Source organism: Colius striatus, chromosome Z (genome assembly GCF_028858725.1).
Source record: "Colius striatus isolate bColStr4 chromosome Z, bColStr4.1.hap1, whole genome shotgun sequence".
NCBI lineage: Eukaryota > Metazoa > Chordata > Aves > Coliiformes > Coliidae > Colius > Colius striatus.
In genome coordinates, this window is record NC_084790.1 from 77,270,136 (window position 1) to 77,293,182 (window position 23,047).

At 42.6% G+C, this 23,047-nt stretch overlaps 2 protein-coding genes across 4 annotated transcripts in view; one reads left to right on the top strand and one right to left on the bottom strand.

Moving 5' to 3' along the window:
- Positions 1-5,217, bottom strand: part of DNAI1 (dynein axonemal intermediate chain 1) — a 151,745-nt gene extending 146,528 nt beyond the window's left edge. Inside the window, exon 1 of the mRNA XM_062018494.1 lies at positions 5,142-5,217. Coding sequence (XP_061874478.1) covers positions 5,142-5,174 — 33 coding nt within the window. The 5' untranslated portion in view covers positions 5,175-5,217. The remainder of the gene's footprint in view (positions 1-5,141) is intronic.
- A 286-nt stretch (positions 5,218-5,503) lies between these two features.
- FAM219A (family with sequence similarity 219 member A) overlaps positions 5,504-23,047 on the top strand; it is a 105,533-nt gene continuing 87,989 nt past the window's right edge. For 2 of the 3 annotated variants that reach the window (XM_062017762.1, XM_062017763.1), the window contains exon 1: positions 5,504-5,731. In XM_062017762.1, the coding sequence (XP_061873746.1) occupies positions 5,672-5,731 (60 nt within the window). In that variant the 5' untranslated portion in view covers positions 5,504-5,671. The remainder of the gene's footprint in view (positions 5,732-23,047) is intronic. The other variant, XM_062017764.1, reaches the window with a different exon arrangement.

Here is a 23,047-nt window from a genome sequence, read left to right on the forward strand (position 1 = left end):
GTGATAACACATGTGCTATCCTGCCATCCAAGATGAGGTTCGTCACTAGCCTTTGCTGGGTAATACATCCTTCTTCTGTGCTGTCCGTTTAAACTGGCCCTTCCAGACTAGCTCTTGCAACTGGTCATTGCATGATGAGAAGCCAGACACATGACCCCACAGTTATTCCTTGAGCACTGTAAAATTTCTCCCTATGTTTAAAGCACGAGGACATCTTGTGCTTTAAAGATCTGGATTTGCAGATCCAGACAAAAGTACCAGGAAACTCTGAGGCAGGGATGATGCAGGTTGATTACTCTGCAATGCTGAACTGTCAGCTCCTATAAAGCAATTTTTCCAAGGGCTAAGAATTAGTTATATATTAATGAAACCCTCATCTGATCAGTGGCAAACCCAGGCTATATATTTTAAAGATTATTAAAGAGTCATTCCTGCAGCTTTTCCATTCCCCATCCTAGCTGTCACCATAGAAAATCAGATTACAAGGCTAAGCAAACACAGAGCATTCCTGCTAATTTTACTTCATCTTCCTGAGCAGGGACATTATCATTGCTCCTTCCTCTGAAGCACAGCACAGAGGTTAACATGGGGGAAAAGAAAAGAGAGAAGAACACAGATGCTTGCACAGTTCTAAAGGGAACAGGGAGGAACGTTGTAAGATAAAAGCTTGACATTTCTGCAAAACCATTAAATAATTTCCTGCTAGTTCTTTATTCTTCTTTTGAATACTAACAAACTCCATAGTAAACTACTGCTCTGCACAAGGAGCAGAGAAGCGCAGAATGCAAACAAAGGCAAAGTGACCCCGTTGCCCTGTAGCCTACATCCATTTACACACACTAGGGATGCCAATGTAACAGCTATTTGCCAATACATTTTATAATCTGTTTTCTGAGATATACTAAACTGAGTGTTTATTTTATATTCCATGGATGGTTTCATGCCTGTTTAAGAACCAGTAAGCACCTTAAAAGCCTTTTCTGGCAAAAAAAAGGAAAATGTGTCTGATGGTTGACTGTGTTTGGGGAGGATGTCTGCTTCTCTTTGACAACTTGCTGAACCACACTGAAGCAGCTTACATGTCAGTGGGTGCAAGACCACAAGTCAAGTGTTACAAGAAATGCCTCCCTGTCCAAACTGAGAGGCTTTCTTAGCATTGCATAAGTGACCTGTTGCTTACAGTGGGGTTTGACCCTAAGCGATAAGACCAGCCAGTCTGGTTTTGCAGACTGTAAACAAAAATAAATGTATGCAACCTCAGTTAACAATCCATAACCAAATCTTGCTTCTCCACGGGTTAGGTTCAATCAGAGAGGTACACAGCAGTACAGGCTGCTCTCCACTGTTCACACACGACTTTTCCTTGAGCAACAAAGCAAAGACATGTAAATTTGGAGCCAACACCTTCAACAACACACCTGGTAATCACATTTAAAATCACAATCTTGAAATAGTTGGTCACTTTCTGTCATGATCCAAGACCATGCATGGGGCTGAGATCAGGCTATCAGGGTGCTGTTCCTTGCACTGTCAACAACTTACTGCATGGTCTGACCATATGCCCTACAGGTCAGTGTTTTTAGAGTGCCACACTCCTGAGTTTTTTTATGTCTGTCATAGATATTTTAGACCTGAAAGGAAGGATGTTATTGAAGTACAAAGCATACTTATCATTATTATTATTATTATTATTATTATTTACAAAGCAGCATCAGGAACACAAAGTTTCAGATATATCCAATTATTTTAAGACTTTGAACACTGAAACCTGATTCTCATTAATGTACACAAACATACAAGAGCCTGGAGATGCTTCTAATTATGGTTCAGATCAAGTAAAACAATTAATCTGGAAGGCCACAGCCTTTATCTCTGATGGTCATCAGACTTTGACACTTTTTCACCCAGGAATATGAGAGATTTCTTTCAGAGAAAAAGAAAAAGATGTCAAGTGGCTGGAGATTGAACTGGAGGCTGAAGTCACCTGGATAAAGAAAAAAAAAAGAGTGAAATGAAGCAAGAAACTGATGATAGAGACGGCTGATAAAAGGCAGGTAGAAAAGAAGGGCAGGCAACCACATGTAAGGAAAAAGCAGAAGGAAAAAAGAAGAATTAATCACAAAGCACTTGAACACACAGCTATGAAAGCAGAGGAGGAGCTGGAGGTTACATGCACTAAAAGGGAAGGACCTTGTAGTGTCCAGGTAACTCAGCTTTGTGAACAACCTCAGAAACAAAATTTTCAAAGAGAAAGCAGTCAGCATTGAAAACTCTAAGAGGCAGAGCAGAACAAAGCAATATATAGAAAACAGAGAAAGGAAAAACACAGGGACAGGTGAAAAGAGCATAGTGCTAGAATTAGCAATGAAAGCGCCAAGGATGGAAAGTCTAGGGAAATAACGCTAAGCAAATAAGAAGAGCTTCAACAGCAAATAGCAGGCTTGTTTCCTATCTCACTACGAGCACTAGCAGAGAGGAGAACCGTGTATGAGAGACAAGTGCAGGATCTTACTCATTTATTTTCAAAGGAGATTTTCTTGACAAGAATTGGGATCTAGACCTTGACTTGCCAGTTCATTTTATAGTGGCCATCAAGGCTCAGTCATCAGTCCCTGACCAGGCAGGACAAAGGCACAGCTGCTCACTCCCAAGACTCCCAAAGCCATATAACTCCCAGGGTTATATTTTGAGTCAAGGATACTGAAGGAAAAGCTTCTGAACTCCAGAGCCAAGCTAGTCAACCATACAATTCCTTCACTGCAAGAATATTCTAGTAGATAAGAACACAGAACAACCACCGGATTTAACAAGTTCAAGGCAAATATCAGGAAAGGAATACAGGACAAGTTAAAATGATTGTCTTTTAAGTTATTACAATGATAGTTAAGTGAAGAGCCAAATTTCTAAGAGTTTAAACAGTTTATGGTGTGTCAAGAGCTTTAAAATAAAATGAATGCCTTTGCAGCATATTAATTAAGTTTGTGAAATAACATCAAAGCCTCTCCATTTTGGAATATTTGAGATAATGGCTACTGAAAATGATCTAAAATATTTATGAAACTCTAAAAATAAAAGAAACAATCAGAGCAAGCATTTCATCCCAGGTTTAGTTTGTATCATTATTATTAATGGGTTTAACAATTTTAGTATAAACATCTTCACAATCTGAAGTTGGATGTGGGTTTTGCTTCTGGATTTGTGCCCTTTGCAAACTTCTTTAAGCCCTTGGTACCTTGATAATTACTGGTACTTCTTAGTATATAAGGAATGTCACAGTGATCCTTTCTCATACTCTTGACTACTCAAAAGCCCACAAGCCCACCTACCACTATGGAGAAACACCCATATGGCTCCCAGAGACCGCAGGGGCCATGAGGAGCCATTCCAATACTTTTGGATTTCAGTCTCCAACCCTTGGTTGCAAGAGTAGGGAGATGTGATTGGGCTCTGCTAAGTCAGCTCACATTGACTGGGCTTAATTACCTCAGGCTTCAGAAGTTGCATAGTTCCGTATAGTCTACACAGGTGTGGCACAGATAAGATGAAACACCCTTAGGTAACTGAATGGGCATCAGATGATCAGCACAAGTTGCTGTTCCCTCATTGAAAGAGCTCTTGCTGTCTAGACTCCCCCACGGACTACTGAAGATTGCTCAGGGACCTCAGCTACCACCTCATGGCTCTAGACCACCATTTTGGTCCTTTTTTTTCCCTTTCACTTTCCTTGGCCATTTATGGTTTTCTGGCATGTGTTCTGGACTGAGGATGCAGGCTGTTTGTTCTGAGCCACCTATGCTAATCCTCTTCCACCCATCCCAAAAATCAAATACATTGGGAATTAACAAAAGCTGTTATGAAAAGGGTTTTATTGGCCAGCTCATCTTCTGCTTTTCAATCAAACATTTTGATAGTCCAGTAGTAGATGAGATCCAGCAATTAATCAGACTGAGTCCTTCATCCTGGGAGAGGATGCTCAGAGACATGTCCAGGCTGACCCCAAAGGCAGACAGTGGGATCTCAGACACATCTACCTATACTGCTGCTAACACAGAAGGGTTAGGGCCATGAAGGTCAGTAGATGACCTCACTTCATTGTCTGAACTGAGAGAAGACCAAATAGTGTAACAAAAGAAAAGTGATAAAAGTTACACCTTGGTACAAAGGAATGATTTCAAACAAAATAAAACAAAGTAGGGATATCAAACTGTCTTCTCAATGTCCCTAAATGAGTCTCTGGCAGACTGGAGACGCCTCATGTGCACTAAAGGCTGCCCTGGAAGGGACATGTCATACACTCTAATAGTGATGAAATAGCATGACAACAATGTCTAAGGATTCTGTCTCACAACATGTCAGTTGCACAGTGGCACAGTGTGGGGTGCTGGGGCTTTGGGACACACTGTAAAAATGCCACAGAACACACAGGGGTGTCACTTGGCAGGGCAATGATGATGCCTTGAAACAAAGTCTGAAAGAGGCAAAAATTTGCTAAGTCTGTTGTGTTGTTTTTGTTGTGCTTGCTTGAACACTTCCAGGACTTTCTGTATGCACAGGTTTATAAGAAACAAGCCATGTGCATCAACAACTGTCACAAAGAATCTCAGATAAGATTGTGTCTGGGATGTCTTGAGGGTGTGCAGATAACCCAGCAAGACCAAGGTAAGAAACTCTACTCAGAGCTAAGACAAAAACCATATGTGGAAGAAGGAACTCAGAGGAAAGGATTCCAGAAATCTGCCAGACACCTCCACAACAATCACTAGGAACCAAAGACCATCAAAGCCTACTTCAATAAAGAATGTCTGCTTTCTGAAACTCCAGACTCACTACAGAGTGAGGCCATGTGGTGCCTTGCACGGCCCAATGAGTGGGGAGCACTCTGGAGGGAAACGTGGTAGTTCTACAGACGGTGATGCCATTGTGGGTCTGGCGTCACAGCAGTAAGACCATGGCACTCGCCCAGAGCAGGGGCTTAGGGCGGCAGTGGCAGAGCGGGGCTGCAGTGATGTCGCCTCGTGTGAACGGCCATCGCCAGCTGCACGAGGCCATGCGGGGGGGCCTGACGTCACGGCCGCCGGGGGTGACCATTACCTAGGCGCGGCGTCGCCCTGCTGCGAAGCCTGCTCGGGTTGGGCCCTTACCTGCCGGTGCCTGTCGCCCGCTTTGCCCGGCATGGCAGCTGCCGCTGCGGCTCTCCGCCACCGGCCTCTCCTCTCCGCGGCCCCGCGCGCTCCCGCCCAACCGCCGGACGGAAGTTGATAGCGGCAACCATGGCAACGCGCCGGAAGTGGCGGCTGAACGCTGTCGGCCCGTGTCTAGTCTCTCCCCGCGCCGCCAGCCAACTGCTCCCGCTCCCCCGAAGGGAGGAAATGGTACGTCCCAGCGGCGGCGTGGCGGGGGCCGCGAGGAACCGGAGCATCCGGGGCCCGTAGTCGTTTGCGACGACCGCGCCTCCTTCATGAATATGCAGAAAGGGGCGGGGCGACGCCCGCCGGACCCGGAAGCGGCGGGGCTGAGTCACGTCGGCGGCGAGCGGCGGCGGCGATGAGGCAGCAGCCGCGGCGGGCGGCGGTGTTGTCGTCCTTCCACGCCTGAGGAACCCGCCTTTTTCCTCTCCCGCCCGCCTTTCTCTTCTCCTGCCTGCCTGTCGCGCCCCAGCGCCTCCGCCACCATGATGGAGGAGATAGACCGGTTCCAGGTGCCCGCCGTGCGCGCCGAGATGCAGCCGCTGGTGAGGGGCGGGAGGGCGGGCGCGGCCCCAGGCGCCGTCCCCGGGCGCCGTCCCCGGGCGCCGCCGCCTCAGCGCGGGGATCCGGGAGCGGAGCGGTGGGCGGGGGGGAACGGGCGGCGGTGCTGCGGTGGCAGCGGCGCGCGCCGCGACCGTTATGTAACGGCCGTCCCCTCAGCGCGTCCGCCGCCATCCCCGCCGGGCGCCGGGGCCGTGCCCAGCGGTGGCTGCTGTGTCATTTCGGAGCCCTCCTTGTCACGGCCGCCCGCCCGCCCAGCCCTTCCGCCCTGCCTCTTCTCCTCCCCAGCCATCTCCTCGGGTACCGTCGGTAGCAACGACAGAAGCCGCCCGCGGGCAGGGCGGGTGCGGGCGGGCGGCAGCGGCTCGGTGGAAGCGGCGCTTCTCCGAACGCAACGGCGGCTTGGAGCATCCCGGCCTGGCTGGCGCATAGGGCGGGTGCTGCCCGCTGCCTCGGTCGACGGGCTCCAGCGCTGGGCACGGAGTGGCTCGGGGAGGAGTAGAAAGCGGCAGTGAGAGTGGGGAAGCCCGGCCGAGGAAAGATGGGCAGTAGCGCAGCGGGAGGCTTTAAGGACCAGTGGGGTTTTGGATGACTTTTACAAAATATGTGAGATCTCGGGGAAGAACTGGGCAGTGTTTGTGCGCAGCCCGGTCTTGGAGCTGCGGGGAGCCGTTCCCCCATCCCCGGTGACAGAATAGCAGCGCCGGATGGGTGTGAAATACGGATGTTGCGAGCTGTGGTGTGGTCTCGTTGCTCTCACTGCAAAGCTGCTGTTAGATGCTCATAGTGTGAAAAGTCCAGGTGTTTTGCCAAGAAACATCTCTGTCAAATTAGTTCAGCTCACATGACATTCTGTACATAAAAAAATAAATCAATCAGGGTTTGATTTCTTCCCTTCCCCATGCCAGGGCATCATATCAGGATGTTTGTTTCACTCCATAAACAAAATTATACTCAATTAATGAGCTTTTAAAAGGCTGATATAATGATTAGGCTACTACATGGGACCCTGGGGAGTCTTTGCAGAGAAGGAAGTATGATTCTATGATTCTGTGGCACAACTGTGTCAATGGGCATACAAAGTGGTCTGGGCTTTTGGTAACATATGAAGGAAGTCCAGCTGTCTGGCAGTCATGAGAGATGCTAGATCATCACTATGGCATCTAAGACTTCTGTGAGCATGTAGTTGCTTTGCTTTGATGCTGTAGGCTTACTTGTTCATGTGTTGTGGCCCAGCTGCATGCTGCAGAACTTGAATGTGTTTGTTCATTTGTTTCCGTCTGGGAGAGGCTCCCCTCTGTGTTCTTACACCCTTACTCCTGTGTGCTTTACTCTCTGCTTGAAGGTGTGTTGTTACGTGTAACCTGGAACCTGTGGAAGTACAGTTCACCTTGATATTGAAGTGAAAGCTGGATAACCAGCTGACTCATTCAAGACATTGATTCGCACTGGTATCTGGACTAAGCAGATTCCATCTCAGCATCTGATTGTGTGAGATGGGGACATTAAATGTTTGGACAGGTGGAAAGATCTGTAATGAAATACTTGCATAGATCCTTTTGGTTGCAAGTGAGGATAGGTAATTTGACAGGTTCATGTTAGCACTGAAGGTACTACAGAGATTTCCAGTATCTCAAACTAATCATTATTTCCTGCATTATTTACCTTGGTCCTTACTTTCTTGCAGATAGTATTTGTAAAAAGTTGAGAAATCAGTAATCGTGTTGTGAACAGAAGGGCTCTCTGTGAAGGTCTACAAACTCAAATTACCCCTCAGTGGCAAGAAAACCACTTTTCTTCTTGTGGAATTGTCAACAAATTGTGAAAATATTTTTGTCTCATTTTCTGCTGTTATTTGGTTCTTTAAATTCTAACCTTTGCGATGGTAAAGAAAACTGTACATACAAACTGATGTCGACTTGTTGCATGCCCTGTACTATATGTTTTCATCAATCAGAGGCAAGGCTGCCCCTTTTTATTCATGTTATTGAGTGCAATAGGCACAGTTGTGAGAGTAGCGTTAGTTTGGAAAAGCTGTTGGGAGACAAAAATATGCTTAAGTATTTTCTAGAAACCACATGATAATAGTGGAGGAGTTTGCATGGACATGGAGTAAGCATAACCCACAGAGGCTCTCTGGGCCACCCCTGCTGTCTGGGGATAGGATGGTATGTTGTGCAGCAGTGATGGCAAGTTCACAAAGCAGGCTTCCTTCCCTTCTAACAGTAGCCAAGAATTAGGAATTGTTCACAAAGGCCTTCAACATTTGTATTGTAACAATACACTGAACCTGAAATGGAGCTTGTAGTGAAACATTGTATATGTGAGGAGCAGTTGCTGAGACTGGATGTGTAGGATTCTTCCGTGTGCCTGTCAGTCCTGGCATTGGACTCAGCAGTGAGATGGATGAGCATGGTACAGCATTTCTAGTGTCTTCCTCTGCTTTGTCGCCTCTGATCTGTACCTTGCAAATAGGGACTGGAATCTTACAAGAATCCTTGCAGTTCAGATACTGCCTGGGTTTTATCATACTAATTTGCTTGGGTAACATAGTTCTGTCCAATATTGCTGTTTTGTTCTATTACAGTTACCATTTGTCCTTTTGCTTCCAGTCTAATACTTCAAAGTGCAGAACAGACTTACCATCACAACACTTTTGTTTCTTCCTCCAGTGTAAAAGCTTTCAGTTCCACATGATCTCTGAAAGAAATGAGACTGGCAGTCTTTTCCACATGCAAAGGGCTGAGGTAGAAGGTTGTTTTCCAGGTGGGACCTCAGAGCCATTGTGAGCTGCCACTGAAACTATTAAAAAGAATCTTTTGAAACATGATCCTCTGCTGAAAGCAAATAAAAAAAAGGAAAGTTTCTTGTTTGACTTGAACTGCATATACTATATGAAATGGGGTTTTTTATCCTGTTTAGGCTGGCGGATGTCCTAGGGAAGCACTATTCTTTCTGAGTCTAACCAGTGCCTGGCAATGCCTTCTCGCTCTGAGAAGGATCTTGAAGTGAGGTTTATGAAGCCAGACTTTACTCAAAATCCTGAAAGACTTTGTGTTGTTGATCAGCATGTACACTTTTGAATGCCTTGTTCATTTGCATAGATAGTGTCATTTCCACTTTTGATGTCTTTATGCTGAACACTAGGATAACTGCTGATGATCTACCTAGATAACATCTGACAGGCCTGCTGATCTTCAAAATTAAGACACAGATATGGCTGTTAAATGCTGAAGGGAAGCCATTCTTAGAAAGCAGTCTGAAGTTGTTCTGAGCCCCTCAGCCTCTAAACTTGCCACTGATACCAGCATTATTGATCAACTGTCTGTCAGGGGTGATAGTACAGTAATGTCTGGTATCCAATGGGTATACATCTAGTGTTGTATTTACTGAGCAGGGACAGAGAACCTGACACATTCATATGGGTTTTTTTTTTTTTTTCAAAAGTAACATCGTTAAAGCTGGTGAGGGAACCATCTCTCTTTTTCACCCTCTTCCAGCCAAAGGCTGCATTGGTGTCTCATTGCAAGGCTAAGGGTAGTACCTAACTAGTACAGCCTGAAGCTTTGTGGAGTACAGCTTGCTCTGACAAAGCCTACTAGGATATCTTGACTGCAACTTTCTGTCTGCTAATAAAAAGTCAGATAGGAGTTGTGTTGCAGAGCTGAAAAGCATTTGGTCTGCAGGCTGAAAGTTGGCCAGCTCTCTTATAAGTGACTTCCTGCCCTTTGCATTGTATACAGTGGTGTTAAGGTGGGCAATCATTTCCTTCTCCCGCCAGCCTGTTTGGATAAGCATTGCAGAGTCAAGCAAGATATGTTGTCTCTGCTTGACCTTTACAAACATGTTATGAGAACTGCTATTTACTAATGCAGCCCCAGGGAAAGCTTCTATGAGGGATTTGATGAGAGAGAATTGAGGAAGGAAGGAAAGGCTGGTCAGGGGAACTTGGTCACACTCACATGGTGTCTTTCCATGAAAATGGGATGTTCTGTTTTGATCTCTGTTTCCTGCTTGGATGCTGGTGGCTCTTGGCTTCCATCCCCAAAATGCTCGCCTCTTCAAATTAATATAAACTAATTTACAAGAGATTTTTTTTTTACTCCTGATGCTTAAGATCATGTCTATCAACATGGTGCAAGCTCAACTGGGGAAACTTGGTTTTACTTAGTTCTATTTGATACCTGACTCAGCTTGTCACAATCCTTCTGCACCCACAGGAAGGTCTGTTTTTTGTTAGCTGCTGGGTAGTGGGTTAGTTTCAGATGGAGTCAATTCCCAGCATTACAGGGATACATGGTATGATAAGACTTGAAATTTGTTATTTCTGGGATGTTTTCTTTGTTGATAGCTGTCTTGGCTGATGGAGTTTGTATTTGATGTGTTAACTTCCAACTAGATAATGTTTCAAAGTCTGCTGTTGTTGGTGCATTTTCATGATGATCGGTGTTTCTCCAAGTGTTTTTTTTGGTCGGGAAGATTTTCTAATGTTTTATTCTCATTATAGAGTTAGATATTAAAAGGAAAGAGAGAGATGAAGGGACAGTTACACAGTGAGGATGCTGCAGAGAAAAAGAACTAAAATACTCTGAAAAGGAACAGCGAAGCCTGTAATTATATGTAGAACCCATTGTTTCTTAAGCACTGGAGCCTCAGTACATGCTCTCCCTGTGATACATATCTGTGGTTTTTATTGTTAGCTAAATTCTTGCAAAATCCTTAGTGTTTTTGTTAAAATGAAATGTACTAAGCACGATGCAGTGGGTTTGTATCTTAAATTCTGCTGGTAGATGAATCACTCATGAGCTCGTGTCTCTAACATATACCAAGTACTGCCTGGCATATGATGGCAAACTGACAGATGACACTGTTGGATGACACGTTGCTCCCGTATGCTGATGCAGGCAGTTTCTATTCTTAGCACAAAAAAGGAAGTTGAGTAAAAGTACTCTTGCCTACATAGCATCAGTATGGCTTCTCTTAAGAAAAAAAAACCCATCTGCTAAGGTGCAGCAGCTTCAGAGGAGGTTTGACACAAACTGGGATTTTGGCTTGCTTTCTGAAAGAGGCAGCTGAAATGCATGCAGTGTTTCAGTTTCCCAGTTCGCATGTCAAAAATGGGAGCTCTTTCCAGAAAAACTAGGCTGACGGTTCTTTTATCTTGTTCTGAAGCACTGTGACTGGGCTGTTTTTTTGCAGATGTTTGGAGGCTGTGGGACTTCAGGCTGGTAGCTGTAGCTGCAGTGAATACAGGCAGCCTGAAGGTTTTGCTTAGCCACATCCTGTGTTGACACTACTGACTTTTTAGCTGAAATGCCAACACTATGCTGGTCCTGGATATGTAAAATTTCCAGAGACGTTTTAAGATACAGAAGATGCATTTCTATGCAGCTTTTAAAAAAGACTTTAGGTATCTACTGTACACTTAGTTTTTTAGAAATGATCTATAATTTTAGTTAACAAACAGTAGGACTGGTCAACATGCTTATAAAATCTACATTCTTTATTTTGAAAAATATTGACTATCTCATGCTAGGAAGATTGTGTTCTGTGTTAAGATCTCTTAATTTTGTCTGATGTATCCCTAAAATGGGGAAAAACCTAAAATTAGAAAGCTAAAAGTAACTAAGAAGCAAATAGAAAGATTATACCTGTAGGGCTTAGAAACAGTATGTTACTGTAAGGCGAGGTCTTTAGTGCAGATGCATCAGAAACTAAATTCATCTTTCTAGAAGGAAAAAGCTTCTAAAATGAAAATATCATCCCTATATATATTCATCCTAATGTACCCAGGGTTTACACAGAGGGATGCTTTGTAAAAGCTTACATGACGTTTGTAACGTTGCAGTACTATGAGTTCTGAAATTGAATTATTTTAGATAGTGCTGCTTTTAGTTACACAGCCTGTTTTGATGTGCTGCTGTGTCATCTATGGCAATACTCTAAAGGTTACCTCTCAATACTTCCGTTCATTTGGCTTCTATCCTGTCTTTTACAAGGCTTTTGGTGCAGAGAAGCATTTTTATTACTACTCCAGCAGTGATCCAGCACTGACTCCCAAATGACTGTGGTGAGAGATGCAACTACTGTAGTGAGAAGATGGCCTGTCAGGGCACAGAAGCGTGTTCTGGCTGACATATGCTCTGCACGCACACTTTGTTCTTCTCTGCTTCTTTGTAGAAGCTCAGACTGTGGTTATACAGTCAGTTGTGCTTGGAAATCTCTTCTTAGAGTCAAGAAATGTATGTAAAAAGGGGCACTGAACTGTATGAAGAATTAAACCTGCACAGTTCTCTCTTGGGATTCTTCCATAACTTGAGCTTGTTATCTTCAGTTTGACATTAATATTTATCCAGACACCAATTTCTGCTATGGATATAGCAGTATACTTTCACAGCCCGTAGGTAGTGACAGGTCTGTAGAGTCAGATAAGATGAGCAGCATGCCAGTTTGAGAAGTGAACAATGCATGCCTTTAATTCTGCATCCCTTCATTCAAGGAAAGCCCCTATCTTACCTATGGGGTTGTAGGGCATCTGTGGCCTCTGTGGTTCCTTGCCTGAGACATTGAAGATTGAATTTGGTAAGAATAGAGGAGGAGACTGCATCACTGGCTTGGTTTGTGGGGCAGGGGATTAAGACGTAGCTAATGGCAGTACTGAGAGTCCATCAGTCACAATCGTGCCAGTTTTTCAAGACATTTTAAAACATGGGCCAAAATATTTGTCTTTCAGCTTCCACACAGATCAATTATCTGTCACTTTCCACAGTCTGTAGAAATCTATCTGTGCTTTCACCTTATACTCACACATGCCATGTGTCTTTGGTGAACTCTTGTGCAATTTTGAATATAAGATCCCATGATGTGTTAAGTGTAGAATCAACATTGTAGCAATGCAACTGCTTGCTGCTAATAAATCTGTCAGTTCCAGCTTGAACCCTGTGTAGACTCACTGACCATTATTCTTCCTGGGGTTTAAGTGTCATCTTAGGCAATGAATCAGTGTCCATTTTGTAGTATGCAATAGAAAGCAGGTATTTGCTTCACTGGCTCGACTCTGAGCATACTGAGTTGGAGTGAATAAAATTGTAGATGGAAGTTTTCTTCATTTTGAAGAGTACCTGCTGGGAAATCACATCAGTCACCGATTCACAGCATAGCAAGGTTTATCACTTTGGAAAACTTCTTTGCAAATAAATGCTCTCCTAAATACACAAAGAGTATACGGTCTGCATCCAGATTGCCTTTACTAGGTTAACTGCAGAGTCATATTAGTTGTGGGCTTGAGAAAGTTTGTTATTTTCCGTAGAAAGGCTGGATATAGCACACATTGCTTTTGAGAAGAGTATTGGCTCTCCGAAAATGCACAAGACCTTATTTCTATACAGGAGGGAAAATTGAGAGTATTATTGTTATGTCTTAAAAAGCTTTTCCAGCTCTACTGGCAAGCTTTCTAGTGGAGATCTAGTCTCTGCATATGAGCAAGTTATATGCTAGAATGTATTTAAATTCTTCCTGAGCACAGTAAGTTCTACTGCATAGCTGCATCTTTATTATAGCTGTTGACAAGTTGTCTGTCTGGAGTTACTGGAGAAAAGATTGTGAAAGCTGTAGTATAGGTCAGACTGTCAAGTAACTAGTCACCAAGAAAAACTCCTGTAGTCCAGCACCATCTGCTTCCCAAAGCATATTGTTGAGGCTGTGCATGCAGCACTATAGTGGGTAGAACTAATCTCATTGATGGCCTGCAATCTCTTTTCCCACATGCTTCAGGAAGCATGGTTCCAGAACAGACTGTGTTAGAGTTCTGCCAATTGAGCTTTTGTTTCTTTCAGTGTCCAGAACCATCAGACAGGAAACATTCATCATTGGATGTGGTAGAGTGTCTTGCCTAATGCTTGTCCAATGCTATTTTTCTCAGTTTCTTTTCAGTGTCCTTCCTGAACGAAGATCCACTAATAAAAGCAACAGGCTTTTGGTCTCTGCAGCATTCAGTCTAATAAATCTTGTAGACACTCTCTTTTTCTAAGTCAAGCACAGCAGCAGTATTACAATAATCTTAATTTATCTGGTTTGTGTGTTTTACTGATTGCATGGGGTTAGTGATTTAGTGCATCTGTATTTGAATAAACTGTTTATGTTGGTTATGTCTTGTTTCTGGTTTCTGTTTTTATGTAGCCCCAGCTGAGAAAAATAATAGTTTTCATTCCCAGTGTTGGAGGTGCTATGCTGACCTAATTATATGGTTTCTTCCCCTACACACCGCTGAATCTGGGGCGTGGTAGTGTATGTCTGTTCAGTGAGCTTGCCACAGGCATTGAAAGAGCTTTTGAGTTGCGATGAAAGAGACTGCTTTGGTGATAGCCTCTCCTGCTTCTTGATTTCATAGAGTTGGCCAGCAGAAGATCTTTTTTATCTGGTGGATCAAATATCTTTAATTGTGGTTATTTTTTTTCTTAAGCAATTCTTCATTTCACTCCCCTGCACAAGTGTCTAAGGTAACTTGAAATTTTTTGAGTCAATGTGAAGGTATTCTCAGACTTGAGGTACCGTGGTTTCCTTTTTCACCTCAAAGTGAGAAAGTACTGCAGTTCTCGCAGAAGAGCACCCTGGCAGTGTATTGCAGCATTTAAAACGACTTGTTGGTTAGCTCCATGTTTCTAAAATTGGAGGAGATTCATTTATGCATAAGCTCTTTTCTTTGTACTGCTTAAGTCCCCAGACAGTGAAATTCTGAAGTCTGCAGAACCTGAACATCCAAGGGGCTGTCTGAGCAAACTGACCTTGTAAGAAATGGGAGATGGAGAGAATTGGGAGATGAATTGCATGAGGTGCGTGTTATTAACCAAAAAAATAAGAAAATGAATAGGAATGTTTCTGGCCAGAGATGGAATTTTAAGACATTTTGCATGGCAGGATCTTGTGACTGATGCTCCTAAAAACAATGTGTTTCTTTGTCTGAATGCATGATTTTTTTTTCCCAACCATGTGCTTGTGTTGCAAATGTTAAATACATGGTCTCTAATGGCCAGAGTTGGCCCTCCAGTTAAACACCACAAAGTCTCAGCATTCTGCAGGTACAGCTTTGTCAGTTGAGGCATGGAAAGGGGGAATTGCACTGATGGAACAAAACTAGTGAAGGTTCACCCTTCTAGGCTTGGCTTGTGCAGTTTGGAGCAGGGAGTCCCTGGTTTACAGAGGAATGTGTGGAGCTCCTATGTCCGTATGGTGCCAGCAATGTTGGCATAGGCTCAGCTCTGCAGCAGTGCTTCCAGTCCCACGCTTCTATAGGACAGTTTTGTTCCAGTAGCAAAACAGATTTAGTCTAAGTACAGCCTGCATCATTGAAATGCTGTAGTGTCTTTTTAGTTGTAGCATTGAGCCTTAATGGTTGCAAATGTGGATTTATTTTGAAAACACAGGGGAAAGAACAGTACTCAAACCTTGTTTCTTGTAGAGTATGAGGAAACTGAGCACTATATTCCTGGAGATGAGCTGGGATGGTACGTGAAGAGGATGGGGACAGGAATGGGAATTTGAATATGTAACAGAGCTTTCACAGGATGCATATGATATGGAAGCAGCAGGCAGAGTGTTTTTTCTAAGCTTAGGATTCTTAAACTTCAAAGAATATTGGAGTAAAATTGTTATTGTACTCCCGGGAAAGATTTAACCATTTCTCTCTTCATTTATCAATCTCTTTCGAGTCTGTGGGTCAGTCCAAATCTCTAATCTTAGTTTCACATTGTATAAGAAAAAAAGTTGCAGTCCTGAGAATAGTTATGGGAACAATGTGTTTGTGGGCTTTGCAGATGGAGGGCACCATGCCCACTGTGTATATAAAAGCTGCACTTCACATGGGGTGGTTGCTGGTCTTAAGTCTGAGAGAAACTGCTAGCTAGTGATGCCGTTTCTGTAAATATTTGTTTGTCAGAAGTTGAATTCCAGGTTTAATCACCGCACTAGGATTAAGGAGAACAGGTATGGAAAGGAATTAGAAGTCCAACTCTTCTTGAAAACTTAGAATCATAGAATTGTTTTGGTTGGAAAAGGATTTTAAAATCATCAAGTCCAACCACTCACCCAAGCCCATCACTAGCACATGTCCATCAGTACCTCAGCTGCACAGCTTTCAAATATCTCCAGGGAAGGGACTCCACAACCTCCCTGAGAAGCCTGTGCCACTGTCTAACAACCGTCTCACTGAAGCAGTTATTCCTCGTGTCCAATCTAAACCTCCCCTGGTTTAACTTTAGGCCATTTCTTCTTGTCTTATTGCTTGTTATTAGGGGGAAGAGACCGACCCTCACCTTGCCACTACCTCCTTTCAGATAATTGTAGAGAGTGATCATGTCTCCCTTTATCCTCCTTTTCTCCAGACTAAACAATCTCAGTTCTCAGTTACTTCTAACACATCTGTACTGAGGTTGATCTGGCTGGAACTGCCACTTCAGTATGTGTTACTGCAAAGCTTGGATATCCAGTCTAGAATTCTGCAAAGCACTAGTGATACCTCTGCTACTCCAATCGAATAAAATGTCCTACTGCTCCTTGTCTTCGTATGTTCCAGCAGAGCCAAACACTTACTTGATTGAGTGTCCTTTAGATAGCATATCAAAAAAGCACTTATCTGTGAAAAAAAATTTTGTACTTCTTCCAAAAATTATGGCAAAGTGATTGTGAAAATAACAGATGATCAACACTGTGTGTAAAGAAATTATCTGGATATGGGAGAATGCTTCGGATTATGTATCTACACAGAATGTATAATCCATTCTTTTTGCATTAAAAAGAAAAAGTTTCCTTATGTTGCAGTGGAAAATATGAGATGCTAGCTTTTGTTAACTCTAAGGTTCTATATTTGTAACTTTGGGTTCCTAAAGAGAAATCTCTGAATTTTGGAGGAAAATTTTTTCAAGCAGAGACCAACAGAGCAAAAAAATGTTTGTCCCATGAGGTTAACTAGTAACATACATTAAATCTGGAGATGCTTCTGTATTGACTTTCAGAGGCGTGAATTTTGCAGTGTCTGCTGCTTGATCATGGCCATAGGCTGTGGTCAATTTGACAGAGAAGCATGAATTAGACGGACATCTAACCTCTTTTCAGTGACTAGTACCTTGGCTGTTGCTCAGCCTGGAGATGAGATGGAGAAAGTAGTTGTTCAAAATACAGACTCTAATAGTACCAGAGTTTTCCCTTGCTTGTCCAAATTATTGTCTCTTAAAGCAATACTTAGTACTATTTTGCCTATATAGCAGTGCTGATTTGAGGAGCTAGTACGTAATATCCTATCTCTAGGCTGGAGAGGCATGGAATGCTTTCACTGGTGTAAGAGGTATGTGTTTGATATTGGCTTACTTAATTTCTTCATCTGTTTTATTCTGTGATTCTGTATTATTAACAAGAAATGTTACTCTTTTTAGTAAGCTGTGAGTTTGACAGTGACTCTGATGCTGAATGACCAGTGATAATCCTGTAAAAAGTAGAAAAATTCTGTGTTAAATCTCAGTCTTCTCAACTCCTAAATCCACATCTGGCTGTGAGGTTATTCTGTTGTTGCAGATTCACTTGATTGCACAAGCTCCTGACAGCTCTTGCAAGTCTTAATTGGTCTGAGGATCAAAGATTTCAGCTTTTTGTTTCTGACTCATCTTTTGTGGAAGATTAGTCTGAATTATAGGACCACGTTGTGAGATTTTTTTTCAGATAGATATGTAGGAACTTAAAATCAAGTCATAATGCATTTTTGTTGACTCCTTTCCAAGCCCATTGATTTTGGATTTTTGAAAGATTTTTCAAATGGCCACTGAAGTCTGACTTGCTGTATTAATTAATAACTGGGAGAAAAACTCCTCCATTGGTATCACAGTTGGTAGATAGAGCGGAAAAACCTGCCGTGAGTCTTTGCATAAATTCAAAACTCATTAACATCACAGAGAATTACTAGCAGTCAGTTTCAATGGTGATAATGTTTTCATGCTGGCATACAGAGAGCCAGGAGGCATGGTTGAGGTAGGCTTATTAAATACCACTCCAAGCTTGACCTTCTGAAGTGTATTAGACCCGTACTGAGATTTTATTCCCTTGATACTGCAAACTTGTTCTTTTGGTTTAGCTGAAGAATTTGCTTTTAATAGTCTGAAGTTGTACTTCAGGCTGTGGTCTTAATAGATAAACATGACAAATCCCTTAATTTTTAGAGATTGAAGTTAGTTCATCCTTTTTATTATGAAACATTCATTATTAGAAATGTTCATCTTTGGTCATTAGTAGGACACGAGACTTAATTCCATTGTTTACTGATGTTGATAAATAAACCTTCAGCCTAACTGGTAAATCATACCAAATTTATTAGGGATCACTTCTGAATTTAATATTTTGGTAATTGCAGTAGTCCTTATTCTGCCTTTTCTCTTGGAATAACCACCATGATGTGTTGAAATAGTCTTTAGATGGACATAAGCCTTCTCTTCAAGGTTGAAGCTGTTTCCCTGGCAAGTTGTAATGCAGTGCATCCCGTATCACAGCAAACAGCGAATGCGATTATGGATCTGTCAATGACACCAGGTTACTTGCAAGCTGTAGTGTTATGCCTGTGGAAATACCACCCTGCATTCCAGCAGTCTGCTCATAGCAGTGTCAGTGGCCATTTTGTTTTGCCGGATCTGATTTTTCAAAAGCTAGCTATTGTCTTTTCTTGAGTTTACGGGTAAGTTTTGCTGTATTTGCCAGTGTGAGGTTTATACCTGAAGTGCTTGCCCACAGCCAATGTCTACTATAAGCAAACACTGTCTGAACTCTGGATATCCTGGTGCTAGTAATTAAAGATGGTGAGCATGCAAATCCTTCTGGACCAGAGCTACTTTGTTATAAAGTCTTCCAAATGTGTACTCTGGCCAAGTCCTCTGTTAGCAACTGTTACCGTTTGGAAGAAGGGATTGTGCTGGGAGCACTTCAGGTGCTGGTGGATGTACAGTCCCCTTCGCAGGGCAAGAGACATCTAAAAGACATCATTGATCACAACAGATGGGGTAAGAATTGTTTATGGTTAGGACTTGGACTGACTCTCTCCTAAATGATGTCAACAGTTCAAGTTACATACTACTTAAAGGTTAGAGTGACCAAATGGATGTGTTCTGAAGTTATTTGAAAACTACTTAGTTTTGTCTTGCAGGAACTTTTTTTTAGTATTTGAAATATAAAATCCTAAAAAATATGAATTGTTGCTGTATTTTACTGGTCTGTTTAGGAGTTTGGTTTGAATTTTCCTGTTTCTACCTGCTAGTATTTACAGGTATCTTGGTAATTCCTCTGCAAAAGGAGGAGAAAGGTCTAATAAACTCCTGGGGTTTATTAAAGATTGTTTTGCTGCTTACTGAAGTGCAGTAAATGGTTCTAGCTTTCTTTTGTTTGGTAGGGCACAAGGAAAAACAGCAACTATGTCCAGTGAACATTTCAGCTTGTTTCCTGACTTGAGTTACTGCTCTGAAGCTCAGCTGGATTTGCACTAGGAAAGAGTAAAAACTTTATTTAGGGCAGGGAGTTATGGTAAGTGTACATCAAAAAGCACTAAAATGAAAGTAAAGGTGTCTTCTGGAATGGAAGGATTGATCCCTGAGATCTCAGCACCAATGGCAGGGGGAAAGAGAGAACAACATTTCAAGGAGTCTTAAAGAGCTGTAATCCCATGATGCGCTTCCAGGTCAGTGGATTTCTTGGTGTTGCTCTACTCTGCAAAAACCAAGCCATTTAAAAAGACTGCAGGTTTGAGGATATCGTACCTCTGAGTTAGTAGGTCATCCAGCGCAGGACCACCAAGATAGTCAGGGAACTGGAACATCTTTCATACAAGGAAAGGCTGAGGGAACTGGGGCTGTTTAGTCTGGAGAAGAGGAGACTGAGGAGGGATCTTATTAACATTTACAAATATCTAAAGTGGGTGTCAGGAGGTTGGGACATCCCTTTTTTCTATAGTAGCTAGCAACAGGACAAGGGGTAATGGGATGAAGCTGGAACACAAAAAGTTCCACTTAAACATAAGAAAAAACTATTTCACTGTTCAGGTGAGGGAGCCCTGGCACAGGCTGCCCAGGGAGGATGTGGATTCTCCTTCCTTGGAGGTCTTCAAGACCCGCCTGGGCATGTTCCTATGTGACCTGATCTAGGTGAACCTGCTTCTGCAGGGGACTAGATGATCTCTAAAGATCCCTTCTAACCCTACTATTCTATGATTCTAAGCTTCTTACTGAGACTGATCTCCTATCTGTCTTGTGTCAGTAAGTTGTTGTCTGTGAAGAATTTAAACCATTGAGTAACAAGGGAGACTGTCAGGGTGATTGATGCCTCAGGGATAGAACAGCTGCTAGAAATCTTCCTTAAAATCACAGAGGAAGACCCTGCAAACCTACACGTGGCACTATTTTTCAAGGTCATGAGATGGTATGAGCACACTGAGACTTGGGCAGTGGAATGCTTCAGACAAAAATGAAGAACTGAAGGAAAGTCTCAGGTGAGAGTGTACTGCAAGAAGGATGCAGATGTCTTCTTCCCCATGGAAGAAGACAGTTGCACCAATAATTGATGAGAATAGTATGAAGCAAGACAGAAATGTTTGAGTCTGTAATATGCCAAGTACAACTGTCATCCAAGTCTGAGGTCCTGTTTTCAGCCTTTAAAAAGAGGTGCTGAAAAGCAATGCACCATGTTGTACTGATGCACCTTTTCCTTTAGGAACACACTAGTGGAAAAAAATCAATTACTCTAGCAGTCATTTCAGCAATACTTTCTTAATGGAGCAAATCAGTATCACCGTACATAGTTACCTTTTATTAATGACAAGTGGACACTTTTAAGATGGACGAGCTCATAGCTTTGAGAACTGAGTCGGCAGTGCTGGTTAAATGTAACATCTCTGTAAACCACCTTCTCTTACTGTAGTGGACTAAAGGAAATTACTTGGATCTGTTCTCCAGGAGATCTGTAGAAATGATGGGACAAACTCAGGTTTTATTTTGAAATTGAGTACTGCAGTTCTTATCAGATTGCTATGATAATGTAAATGCTGCTGTGTAAGTAAAATGAATCTGCATCAATATTAGTCTTATGGTCTTACCGTGTCAGAGTTCCAGCATCAGAGATAATTGCACGTTATCAGTAAGCTTGTATGTAAATAAAACATGTTGGATGCTGGAAATTGCAGTAGTTCCAAGAGCTCTAATCCAATTTGGTGAGCTCTTGGGGAAGGTTATTGTGTGTTTGAAAGGTAACTGGCTGTGCCACTCTTAGTTTCTATTGCAGAGGACTTCCTACCAGCTGTAGAGAGTTATGCTTGTGAGCTGTTTGCTCTGCTGTTGCAACCCATGGTGTGTCAGTGCTTCCACCAACTGTCCTAGCCTTGGTTCTGTTTTACATTACTCTGAAGAACCATTTTGCTTGTATCACTTTTTTGACAAAGATGTCTCCTCTTTGATGTTGATAAAATTCTGCTACTAGTGATCATGATTTGCTGTTGAATGCAAGTTTTTCTTTGAACTTTTCTCTCTCCTCCTACCACTGAAGTCAAACTGAGAAATATGAAATAAAGGAGAAACCTTTACCTTTTGTGTTTGTTCCAAACCCAAGTTGATAGGCTTATGGGATGAGCAACATCTTTCCTTGAAATCTATGTTATTACCAGATTGGTAAGTAGGAAGGATTGAGATTCTTAAGCTGCCAGTGGAGAGAATATCATACAAGTTGCTTTGGGTTGTTGAAGTCTAGTAACTTCTGCTTGTAAAAAGGATGTGATCAATTCAATTAGTTCTACTTGAGTTGCTGAGCATCACTGCAGTTCTTACTTAGTTTCAGGTACTATGTGCTGGATTTGGTACCACCTGAAGCTTTTGTTGGTTATTGGATATTTCTCTTCCAGCTGTAACTGTAATGGGTGACATACTAGAACTGTAAGTATCAAAGCAGATAGCTAAAAGAAATGATGGCATGACATTGCTCAGATCAACCAAAAATGATTTCACAGTACATTATCTAGCAGTAGTAGCGGGCACACTTTTCACTTTAAGGAAGACCAAGTTATACACTTTCAATACAGTAGCCAGTCTTCAATAATGTCCTCAGCATCTGTTTAAGCTCTGTTTACATGGATGTGTAAATTTAGCTGCCTTGCGTCTGATCTGATGTTGCTGCATGCTTCTGTCACTTGTTCCACAGCAAACAGTATGGTTACAGTCTTGAAAGTTACAGCTAGAGATGAGTTTGTGGCCATACATTTTAAGAAACATTATAGGACACTGGCCAGCCCATGTCAGGCTGTACCTCATGCTGCGTATTGAGTGACTCTTATGTCAAAGTTTGGAAAACAAATCCAGGATCCGTGGTTAAAAGTTGCTGGTAAAGCAACTAGCAGGGATTCGTTCTGATCTCCAGAGGACCTGTCCTTTGAAGTCCACCTCTCATTCTCGTATCTTGGGGAGGAGTTTCTGCATATTTAACAATGTTTTTGCTGCCAGGTCAGAATATTGTTCCCTAGAACTCAACTGCAAGATAGCCTCTGCTGAGTACCCCTTGAATATCGGGTAGTAGTAAGAAGAAAGCCAGTATTATTTAGAGTGCTTGCTTAAAAAGCTTTTCTTCAGCTTCTGTAGCACTGATGACTTAATGTGACACATTTTTAATGCAAACAGCTCCCTTCTGGATACCTAATGTTATCTAGAAAATAGACAAGAGAAATAACACCTTCCCGGGCTTGGTATTTAGATTGGAGAAATTAAGCAGAATTACAAGGTCCAATGAACAGGAATATGGACTGTCTCCTGGAGGCTTTATTGCAGGCTTGCCATCTGGCTAATTATCTAGCTGGTATGGGGAGGCATATATGGCAGTTGCTTTCATAGAATCACAGAATGGTAGGGGTTGGAAGGGACCTTTAGAGATCATCTAGTCCAACCCCCCCCTGCAGAAGCAGGGTCACCTAGATCAGGTCGCATAGGAACATGTCCAGGTGGGTCTTGAAGACCTCCAAGGAAGGAGACTCCACAACCCCTCTGGGCAGCTTTGCTACCTGCAGGCCTCTGACAAGTTTGGATAAGATGTAGTAAGTACTTCAAGGCTCGTCAAGTAAAGCCTACCTACAAACTCTTTTTCTGCTGTTTCGCTCTAGCAGGTGCATACTTAGCTGTATGAAGAAATGAAAAGACTGTGGACTACTCCAAAGCGCATCTATGGATCTTGGGGTGTAGGCAGCATGTGTCTGATCTGTGGCCACCAGATGAACTATCGTACCTGCTTGTGTCATCTGCTAG